The sequence below is a fragment of the Erinaceus europaeus genome, chromosome 3 (genome assembly GCF_950295315.1).
Source record: "Erinaceus europaeus chromosome 3, mEriEur2.1, whole genome shotgun sequence".
Classification (NCBI taxonomy): domain Eukaryota; kingdom Metazoa; phylum Chordata; class Mammalia; order Eulipotyphla; family Erinaceidae; genus Erinaceus; species Erinaceus europaeus.
The window spans coordinates 154977170-154988549 of NC_080164.1; the positions used below are offsets into that span (position 1 = coordinate 154977170).

At 41.8% G+C, this 11380-nt stretch overlaps 1 protein-coding gene across 4 annotated transcripts in view; it reads left to right on the forward strand.

Moving 5' to 3' along the window:
- Positions 1–11380, forward strand: part of UGDH (UDP-glucose 6-dehydrogenase) — a 102834-nt gene that overhangs the window by 25407 nt on the left and 66047 nt on the right. For all 4 annotated transcript variants that reach the window (XM_060188202.1, XM_060188201.1, XM_060188199.1 and 1 more), the window contains 5 exons: positions 1062–1192; positions 2238–2371; positions 3555–3646; positions 3756–3866; positions 8517–9179. In XM_060188202.1, the coding sequence (XP_060044185.1) occupies positions 1062–1192; positions 2238–2371; positions 3555–3646; positions 3756–3866; positions 8517–8627 (579 nt within the window). In that variant the 3' untranslated portion in view covers positions 8628–9179. The remainder of the gene's footprint in view (positions 1–1061; positions 1193–2237; positions 2372–3554; positions 3647–3755; positions 3867–8516; positions 9180–11380) is intronic.

Below are 11380 nucleotides of genomic sequence, written 5' to 3' on the forward strand. Positions count from 1 at the left end.
AGGTGGGGAGAATTCTTTTTTTTTTTAACACATCTTATTTATTAATGAGAGAGATAGGAGGAGAGAGAGAGAAAGAGAATCAAAGCATCACTCTCATACATGTGCTGCCAGGGATTGAACTCAGGACCTCATGCTTGAGAATCTGGTGCTTTATCCCCTATGCCACCTACTGGAGCACTTAATTATAATTTTTTAAATCTCTATTTAATATTAGATAGAGACAGAGAAATTGAGAGGTGAGGGAGAGATAGAGAGGGAAAGAGACAGAGGCACCTGCAGCCCTACTTCACCACTTGTGATAGCTTTCCCCCTGCAGGTGGGGACCGGGGACTTGAACCCAGGTCTTTGTGCACTGTAATGTGTGCCCCACCACCTGGCCCACTTACTTATAATTCTTACTTTTTTTTTTCTTTTTCTTAACTTTAAAACAAAGGGTTAGGGTTAGGGTTAGTTTTACCTGGCTAAAGAATGGTCGTGGTATAATGGTATAAGGGCTTGAACCTGGGATCTCAGAGTCTCAGGCATGAGTCTTTTTGTATAACCATTATTCTATTGTGCCCCCCCCCCCCAGTTTCCCACATTTTTAGATTAGACAACTGAGGCTTAGAGATGTTAAGTATTACTTTTTAAATCTGTAATGTTAAAGAGGATCGCTACTCTTACCTGCTGTATCTATAATGTAGAGCTCGTTATAAAACTCTGGCTTCAGGATTAGGGCGGTAGCGCAGTGGGTTAAGCACACGTGGCACCAAGTGCAAGGACCCACATAAGGATCCCAGTTTGAGCCCCCAGCTCCCCACCTGCAGGGGAGTCGCTTTACAGGTGGTGAAGCAGGTCTGCAGGTGACTATCTTTCTCTCCCCTTCTCTGTCTTCCCCTCCTCTCTCCATTTCTCTCTGTCCTACCCAACAACGACAACATCAATAACAACAATAATAACTACAACAATAAAAGAATAAGGGCAACAAAAGAGAAAATAAATAAAATAAATAAATATTAAAAAACAAACAAACAAAAAAAACCCTCTGGCTTCTCACTTCAGAACTACATATGTAATTTCAGGTCATCGATATGAATGACTACCAGAGAAGGAGGTTTGCTTCCCGGATTATAGATAGTCTCTTCAATACTGTGACTGATAAGAAGATAGCTATTTTGGGATTTGCATTCAAAAAGGACACCGGTGATACAAGGTATCTTTAGATATCTTAGTTCTTTAAATATGTTAATCCCCTTGAGTGTTAATGCCTCACCTTACCCTGACTTCTAAGTGTGTGTGTGTGTGTGTGTGTGTGTGTGTGTGTGTGTAAACGTGCATATATAGTAAAAAGAGTGAAAACAGGACTAGGAAGATAGCATAGTGGTGATGCAGTACAGGCCCCAGGATATGGTTCCATAGTACATGCTTTACCATGCATCATATTCTGGGTACAGTCTCTGGCATTTTGTACAAGCACTATGTACAGCACCAACGAAAGTCCATGGATGTAGTGCTTTGGTCTTGGCTCCTCCCCCCCACCCTTTCTCTCTCCCTCTTTCATTCCCTGTCTGAAAACATAGAAGGAAAATTGGGCCAGAGAAGCAGTTCATAATAGTATTGCCAGTTGTGTTGGTGGTATAGTGCTGAGCATAGCTGCCTTCCATAGTAGTGTCGCCATGCATGAGTCCCTGTGTTCATTCTCTAGCACCTCATTAAAAATCAGTGAATAGGGGGCTGGGTGGGAGTGCAGTGGGTTAAGCGCACATAGTAAGAAGCACAAGGACCTGTGCAAGGATCTGGGTTTGAGCCTTCAGTTCCCTACCTGCAGGGGGGTTGCTTCATAAGCGGTGAAGCAGGTCTGCAAGTATCTATCTTTCTCCCTCTCTGTCTTCCCCTCCCCTCTCAGTTTCTCTCTGTCCTATTTAAAAAAAAAAAAAAGTTTGCAGGAGCAGTGGATTTGTAGTGTACACACCCAACCCCAGCGATATTCCTTGAGGGAGAAAGAAAAAAAAAACCAATAGGGGTCAGGTGGTACTCTTAGTTGATTGCCATTACCATGCAGAAGGACCTGGGTTTAAGCCCCCAGTCCATCCCTGCAGGGGGAAGCTTCATAAATGGTAAAGCAGTGCTGTAGGTGTCTCTCTCTCTCCCTCCCTCTCTCTTCCATCTCCAGTTTTTCCCTGTCTCTTTCCAATAAATGAATAAATACAATATTTTCAAATAAATAACTCAACAGTTCTGATTTTGCTTTCCTTTAGAGAATCTTCGAGTATATACATCAGCAAATACTTGATGGATGAAGGTGCACACCTCCACATATATGACCCAAAAGTACCAAGGGAACAAATAGTGGTGGATCTTTCTCATCCAGGAGTTTCAGAGGATGACCAAGGTAAGGCATGGGGTCTCATGAAGCAGTTACAGACTGGTCCCCAAGTATTTTCTCTCAAAACCTTCAGTCAGTTTTTGTCATTGCATCATTGGCTGGCCCTCTTTATCAAACTCATTTCTCTCTCTCTCTCTCTTTTAAGATATTTTATTTTATTTTCAATGCTCAGCTCTGGCCTATGGTAATGCTGGGCATTGAACCTGGGACCTCAGATCTTCAGACAAGAAAGTATTTTTGCATAACCATTATGCTGTCTTTCTAACCCTCAACATCATCTCTAAAACTTAAGTCTTTATTATTTCATCCATTTTTGGTTGAAGCCTTCAACTGTGCTTCTTTCCATTTATCTTTAGAATCCAAGATCTTTTTTTTTATTATTATTATTTATAAAAAGGAAACACTGACAAAACCATAGGATAAGAGGGGTACAACTCCACACAATTCCTACCACCAGAACTCTGTATCCCATCCCCTCCCCTGATAGCTTTCCTATTCTTTATCCCTCTGGGAGTGTGGACCCAAGGTCATTGTGGGATGCAGAAGGTGGAAGGTATGGCTTCTGTAATGGCTTCCCCACTGAAAACATGAGCATTGACAGGTCGATCCATACTCCCAGCCTGCCTCTCTCTTTTCTTAGTGGGGCAGGGTTCTGGGGAATTGGAGTTCCAGGACTCCAAGATCTTAGTTGATGCTTCTGGCCAAGGTTGGACGTGCTCCTGACTGCACACCCCTCCCACCCCCCCACCTCCACCCCCAGCTCTGACTAGTACTTCAGCCGTTCCTTTTGTGTTGAATGCTCAACTCCTCCTGCAGTCTTAGTATAGAAATGCATACTTTTGTTTTGTTTTATTTTATTGTTTTTGCCTCAAGGGTTATTGCTGGGGCTTGGTGCCTGCACTACGAATCCATTGCTCCTGGAGGGCATTTTTCATTTTCTTGGATAAGGCAGAGAGAAATTGAGAGGGGAGGGGAAGTAGAAAGGAAGAGAAAGAGAGAAAGGTAACGGAACTGCTTCACCACTGCCCTGCAGTAGGGGGCTGGGGGATCAAACTGGGATCCTTGTGTGGGTCCTTGTGCTTTATTACTATATGCCTGTAATCCGGTGTGCCACCGCCCGGCCCAAGAAATGAATAATTTTAAATAATGTTTTTCCTACCACTAGCTTATTTTTTAATTGTTATTACAGTGAACCGACTTGTAACCATTTCCAAGGACCCATATGAAGCTTGTGACGGTGCCCATGCAGTTGTTATTTGTACCGAGTGGGACATGTTTAAGGTGAGATGTCAGGATGATATTAAGGAAAACTTGAGAGGTGTTATTATGTCAGCTGTGTTTATTTATTCATATGTGTGTCCTGAGGGCTCCTTTGGTTCTGTATTTATAGGAACTGGATTATGAACGAATTCATAAAAGAATGCTGAAGCCAGCCTTTATCTTTGATGGGCGACGTGTCCTGGATGGGCTTCACAATGAACTTCAAACTATTGGATTCCAGGTAGACTGACCTTAGACTGGTTTGGTTTAGCCATTTGCTTACCAGTGGATTTGTTTTAAAATTTTAATATTTCCTTATTTTGCAATAAGTCTGGTGCATGACCAGACAGGTGGCATAGTGGCTAGAGCTTTGGACTTAAAAGTATGACTTCAAGGAAGTTGGATGGTGGCGCAGCGGGTTAAGCGCACATGGTGCAAAGCGCAAGGACCGGCATAAGGATCCGGGTTTGAGCCCCTGGCTCCCCACCTGCAGGGGCATCCCTTCACAGGCGGTGAAGCAGGTCTGCAGGTGTCTTCCCCCCGCACCCCCCCTGTCTTCCCATCTTCCCTTCCTCTCTCCATTTCTCTCTGTCCTATCCAACAACAATGTATCCAACAACAAGGACATCAATAATAACTACAACAATAAAACAACAAGGGCAACATTAGGAAATAAATAAATATTTAAACAACAACAAAACCAAGGGCAACAAGAGGAAATAAATATTAAAAAAAAAAAAAAAGACACAATATCATCATAGTATAGGCACTGAGCCCCAGCAATAACCCTGCAGGCAAAAAAAACAAACATGACTCCAAAGTTTAATCCCTGACATTGCATGTGCTAGAGAGTGTTGTCTCTTTCTGTCTCTCTCTCATATAATAAGTAAGTAAATCAGTGTTCCAGGAGGTGGCACAGTGGGTAAAGCATTATACTCTCAAATATGAGGTCCTGAGTTCATTTCCTGGCAACACATGTACCAGAGTGATGTCTGATTCTTTCTTTCCTCCTTTCTAACAAATAAATGAATAAATAAATAAATCTTTAAAAAATAAGTAAATCTATAAAAAAAGTAAATCTGTTCTTATTAAAATATTCCCTTTTGTTGCCCTTTTTTATTATTGTAGTTATTATTATTGTTGTCCTAGTTGTTGGATAGGACAGAGAGAAATGGAGAGAGGAGGTGAAGACAGAGGGGGAGAGAAAGACACCTGCAGACCTGCTTCACCACTTGTGAAGCGTCGCCCCTGCTGGTGGGGAGCCGGGATCCTTATGCCAGTCCTTGTGCTTTGCGCCACCTGTGTTTAACCCGCTGTGCTCCTGCCTGACTCCCAATTAAATATGTTTTTAAAAAGATAACTCTGAGGTGCGTGTGGTGGCACACCTGGTTGAGTACATGTGTTACAATGCGCAAGGACACGGTTTGGAGCCCCCTGGTCCCCACCTGCAGGGGGAAAGCTTTGCGAGTGGTGAAGCAGTGCTGCAGGTGTCTCTGTCTCCGTATCACTCCCTTCCCTCTTGATTTCTCGCTGTCCTTATCCAATAAATAAAGATTTAAAAAAAAAATTAAAAAAAAAAGATATCGTGGTTCGGGTCATGGCGCAGTGATAAAGCTTTGGACTCTCAAGCATGAGGTCCTGAGTTCGATCCCCGGCAGCACATGTGCCAGAGTGATGTCTGGTTCTTTCTCTCTCCTCCTATCTTTCTCATTAATAAATAAATAAAATCTTTAAAAAAAAAGATATCTCTGGGAGTCGGGTAGTAGCACAGCAGGTTAAGTGCACGTGGTGTGAAGCGCAAGGGCCAGCTAAGGATCCCTGTTCGAGCCCTGGGCTCCCCATCTGCAGGGGAGTCGCTTCACAGGCAGTGAAGCAGGTCTGCAGGCGTCGTTTCACAGGCGGTGAAGCAGGTCTGCAGGTGTCTTTCTTTCTCTCCCTCTCTCCTCGCTCCATTTCTCTCTGTCCTATCCAACAACAACGACATCAGTAATAACTACAATAAAACAACAAGAACAACAAAGGGAATAAATATTTTTTTAAAAATTAAAAAAAAAAAGATAACTCAGGGGCAACATGAGTCTTCTTTGGTTTTCTGAGAAATCTTTATGGGATTTTCATAATTACTCCTTACTTAATTTTATGATCTGAAGGTCATGTCGTCTTGTTTCTTCTACAAAGTATCAAAGACTATATATCTGTGTCAGTAGCCTATATAAAGGGACACTGTATGTTCCACCTTACCTCATATTGCAAAGATTGAATAAGAAAATGAAAATGTTCTGGTAGGATAGCATAATGGTCATGCAAAATGTCTCATGTTTGAGGCACTAGAGATCCTATGTTCAATTCCCCGCACCACTATGAGCCAGAGTGCTCTGGTTAAAAAAAGTGAGGGAGAGGGAGTCGGGCGGTGGCGCAGTGGGTTAAGTGCACGTGGCACAAAGCGCAGGGACCGGCGTAAGGATCCTGGTTCGAGCCCCGGCTCCCCACCTGCAGGGGAGTCACTTCACAGGCAGTGAAGCAGGTCTGCAGGTGTCTGTCTTTCTCTACCTCTCTGTCTTCCCCTCCTCTCTCCATTTCTCTCTGTCCTATCCAACAACGACGACATCAGTAGCAACAACAACAAAGCAATAAGGGCAACAAAAGGGAAAATAAATAAATATTTTTTTAAAAAGTGAGGGAGAGGGAGTCTGGGCGGTAGCGCAGCGGGTTAAGCGCTGTAGGGGCAAAGTGCAGGGACCGGCGTAAGGATCTCGTTTGGAGCCCCCGGCTCCCCAACCTGCAGGGGAGTCACTTCACAGGTGGTGAAGCAGGCCTTCAGGTGTCTTACCTTTCTCTCTCCCTGTCTTCCCTTCTTCTCTCCATTTCTCTGTAATATCCAACAATGACGACATAAATAACAATAATAACTATAACAGTAAAACAACAAGGGCAACAAAAGGGAATAAATAAGTAAATAAGTATTTTTTTAAAAAGTGATAAGAGAAAAAAAGTGATAAGAGAAAGCCATCATATGTGATAAGAGAAAGACATCATTAAAAAAGTGATAAGAGAAAGCCATCATATCACCAAAGCTTCCTACAGTGCCATGGGGGCCAGGCTCAAACCTGGGTTGTAGGACTCAGTTCTTATATGAATGTTTGAAAACTGTGACTTGGTTGTCACACTGTAGTGTACGATGCCATACCTTCTGAGTGCTCAGCGTGGTCCTTGTGCTGTGAGATGTCTGAATGAAAAGGATGAGAACTTGACTGACCCTGGTTCTCTTCTGAATCAGTGTTTGTTCACTGATGCTGATGTGTTAAACAGCTGATAGAAACCACTGCCCAGAAGACTGCATTCATATGTTGCGTCTGTTTCAGTTCCACCTAAAGTCCCAACAGAATTCAAAAGAAGGAGCTACTTTCCATTTCCTCAGAGCAGGGTGGTGAGAGGGATGGGAACGGGAGGCTCAAGACACGGTAGGGAGTGTAGGGGTGCTGGCCAAGAGGCTTCTGTGAACAGAGAGGTAGTGCTTACTAATAGCCTGTGGGTCTGCTTAGTGGTCTGGGAGAGGGACTGATGAGGCCTCGTCTGTTATTCTCCTCTCAGCCCATCAAACCTGGCCTGTTGAAAATCCTTATTTAGAACTTATTTCTCATTTATGAGAGACCCACTTGCATCAGAAGCAGTGGCATGCCCAATTGCTAACACTCCACCAAGGACCCTGGGGACTCGTTTGTCACCATAACATGATTGTTTTTCCCAGTCATGACTTAAAACTAAGCAGTATTATTTTTTAGCACTTTCTGCAAGGCATAGACAGATCTCCTCTCATTCCTGTAATACTCATCTTAAGGGGGGGTGGGGTGGGATCTAGATATAAAGAAGTATTCTTAGAGTAAGTTTGAGTTCTTTTAAATCAATAAAATAAATGTATTGATTTTCCCTTTTTAAATATTTATCACTTTATTGAGGGGTTAATGGTTTCCAGTATGGTTGTTGACACAGAAAAATTTCTCATTTCTCCATGATAGCTGTCTGCAGAACATTCACTCCCAACTTGGGTCCTTTTCCATTATCATGCTCCAAGACCCACAGACCCCCAGTTTTTACATACACACACACACACACACACACACACGCACACATGCACACACGCACAGGGTCAGAGGGACTGCAAGTGAGGAAAAGACACCATAGACCCCTTCATGAGGGCTCAGGTAAAGTTGGAATCTTGAAGCAGGTCTTGATGCATGGTAAAGTGTCTCCTTTACAGTGTAAACTATCTCCTGGCCCACTTCTGCTTTTAAAGAAGAAAAACCAATTAATTGGAGAGATAGCTAAACGTATTAGAGCACAAGGCTTGCATACCTGAGGCCTCAAGCTCCTAGTTTCAGTTCCATACACCGCCATAAGGCAGAGCTGAATTGTGCTCTAGTCTCTGTTGCTTTCATAAAAGAGAATGTTTTTCTAAGTTGTCTAGCAGCCCAGGAAGTGGTACAGTGGATAAAGTATTCAACTATCAAACATCAGGTCCTGAGTTCAATCCCCAGCTTTACATGTACCAGAGTGATACTCTGTTTTCTTCTCTTTTTCTCATTAGTAAATAAGTAAAAAAAAACAAAAACCCTAAACTAAGTTATAGGGGCTGGGCAGTGGTGCACCTGGTTGAGCACACATATTACCATGCACAAGGATCCTGGTTCAAAGCCCCCAGCTGCAGAGGAAAGCTTCCTAAGCAGTATTGTAGTGCTGCAGGTCTCTCTCCTCCCCCTCACAATTTCTGTCCTATCCAAGTAAGTTACTTTTGAAAATCTGTTACTCTTATTGCCTACATTACATAGTTTTTTTTTTTTCCATTTATGTACTGTAGTTATTAATGGTTTTCTAAAATATTTTTGTTTTCTAGATTGAAACAATTGGCAAGAAAGTATCTTCAAAGAGAATTCCATATGCTCCATCTGGTGAAATTCCAAAGTTTAGTCTTCAGGATCCACCTAACAAGAAACCCAAAGTATAGAAATTGCCATTTTTGGGGGAGGGGTATTTCTGGATAACAAATATATCTATCCAATTCAAGTGGTATATGAACCAAGTGTTTCTAAGGAAACAAGCCTATTTTTTAATCAAATTTATACTAGCATTATGAGAATAGCATATATGGTAATTATGAAGCTAGAATCTTTTTTACAATATTTTTATAATATTGTTACCTCAGTGAGTGACTCAATCATGTTTTTAGTGGTGTTGATTTTTGTAGAGATTAAACATTAAATACTTTCACAAAATGTCCATAGACAGCACTTTCATATCATGTTGTAAAGTGTAAACAGAAAGGTATACTTCAGTTTATTGACTTGCCATTAAATGTATTTTAGTGACCTGGGAAGTGGTATAGGTTCTCAAGTTTGAGCTCCAGCATCACAGTGCCAGAGTGATGGCTCTGGTTTTCTCTATCTTCCCTTCTCTTGGGGGTCGGGCAGTAGCGCAGTGGACTAAGCGAAGGTGGTGCAAAGCGCAAGGACCGGCATAAGGATCCCGGTTCGAACCCCGGCTCCCCACCTGCAGGGGAGTCGCTTCACAGGCAGTGAAGCAGGTCTGCAGGTGTCTATCTTTCTCTCCTCCTCTCTGTCTTCCCCTCTCCATTTCTCTCTGTCCTATCCAACAACGAAAAACATCAATAATAATAACCACAACAAGGCTACAACAACAAGGGCAACAAAAGGGGGAAAAAATGGCCTCCAGGAGCAGTGGATTCATGGTGCAGGCACCGAGCCCCAGCAATAACCCTGGAGGCAAAAAAAAAAAAAAAAGATAAATCTTTTAAAAATAAATGTGTTTTATGCCATGGAATTGCTAAATGCTAAGTAGTGGGCTAGACCACTTTTATCTTTTAGAAAGTGTTTCTGAGACTTAAGAGTTTAGGGGTAAGATGTTTTCCAAGCCATCTTGTTTGTTTCACTGGCCTTAGAAGAAGCCAGGACTTTTGTACTTGTTATTTGGTTAGAACATTTTCCTATACTACATTAACATGTTAGAAGTAACCACCTTAAACATGGTTTGGCTTATGTTCCTTTGCTTCTTTTGTTTCTATGAACTTTGTCATTGTTTTTCTAGCCCCCACATTCTTCATCTCTGTATTTCAAATTAATTAAAATATGATTAAAAGTCTCTCTTTTTTTTATGTGGTATTTGGGAATGAACCCAGAGGGCTGCCCCCCCCCCCCCCATGTGTGATGCTACTGAGTTGCCTATTGGTCCAGTTTCTCATTCTTTATTTTTGAGAGAGAGGTATAGCAGAAAGGGAGTGGGGAGAGAATTTTGTTGATGCTGGAGATCTTGGTGGTGCCAGGGATTGAACCTACAAAGTCACCTCCTGGGCTCTTAAAAAAATATTTTTTTAACATGAAAAGAAAATCAGTGATATGCTCTATTTCATTCTTTACTATTTTCTTTTCTCAGTTCATCAGCCAAAAACATTTGTCATCATGACTTTGCATTTTAATATACATGACTCACTGAATATTCCCCTTTTCTTTAAAGAAATAGGGAGAAGGCAGATAGCATAATGTTTATGCAAAGACTTTCATGCCTGAAGCTCCAAAGTCCCAGGTTCAACCCCCCCAGCAAAAAAATAAATGTATAATCTTCAGGATTCCACTAGTTATAGATTAATTCTAAAAACAAGTTTCATCTGCCATTTGCTTATGTCTCATTGTATTTGGTTGTTTTCTATCATTATCGACATGTTAGTTATCCATTTGATACTTATGCTCTACCTGCTGAGAGTGTACAGGGTTAAACATATCTATGCCTCATTCTTATGACTATTTCAATTTAATCAGAAAACAAATACAAAGGTGAAGGCAGAGATTATTTGTGCAAATATCAAGTACATAACTAAATAAAATATTTTGCATCAAAAACTGGTCTTTTTTTTTTTTTTTTTTGTCATTGTGCAACTAATGAACGAGTCTTGACAGTAGAGGAAAAAGTCACTCCTTTCTTGAGAAAAGGACATTTACATCATCCTTTCATAGTGGTGCAGGAAAGGGAGGGAATTTAGTAGATTTAGAAGAGTTTCACTGAGGTAGCCAGAGAAGGAGCAAGGAGGTGGGGGAAGGAGAGAGAGAGAAGCCAGAGCATCACTGGTATATATGGTATGAGATGACCAAACTCATTGACAGACCGGGAGATAGCACAATAGTTATGCCTAACACTCATGTCTGAGGTATCAGAGTTCCCAGGTTCAATGACCAGAATCACCATAAGTCAGAGCTGAGCAGTACTCTGGTTAAAAAAAAAGGGGGAGGTGGAGTTGGCGGTAACGCAGCGGGTTAAGCGCATGTGGTGCAAAGTGCAAGGACCAGTGCAAGGATCCCGGTTTGAGCCCCAGCTCCCCACCTGCAGGGGAGTCGCTTCACAGGTGGTGAAGCAGGTCTGCAGGTGTGTCTCTTTCTCTCCCCCTCTCTGTCTTCCCCTCCTCTATCCATTTCTCTCTGACCTATCCAACAATGACGACATCAATAACAACAATAAAACAACAAGCAACAAATGGGAATAATAATAAAAAAAAAAAAGGAATATCGACATAGGTATTTCAATGTAAGAATCAACAATCAAGCCTGTCTATATTACTCTAACATAACTTGCAAGGGAAATATGGTAATTTGTAAAGGGATCATAGTCTCAATTATTTGAACTGTTTCATCATAGTAAATCATTTTCTTAGAGATAAATTGTAGTGATGATAGAAAGGAGGTAAAACAAACA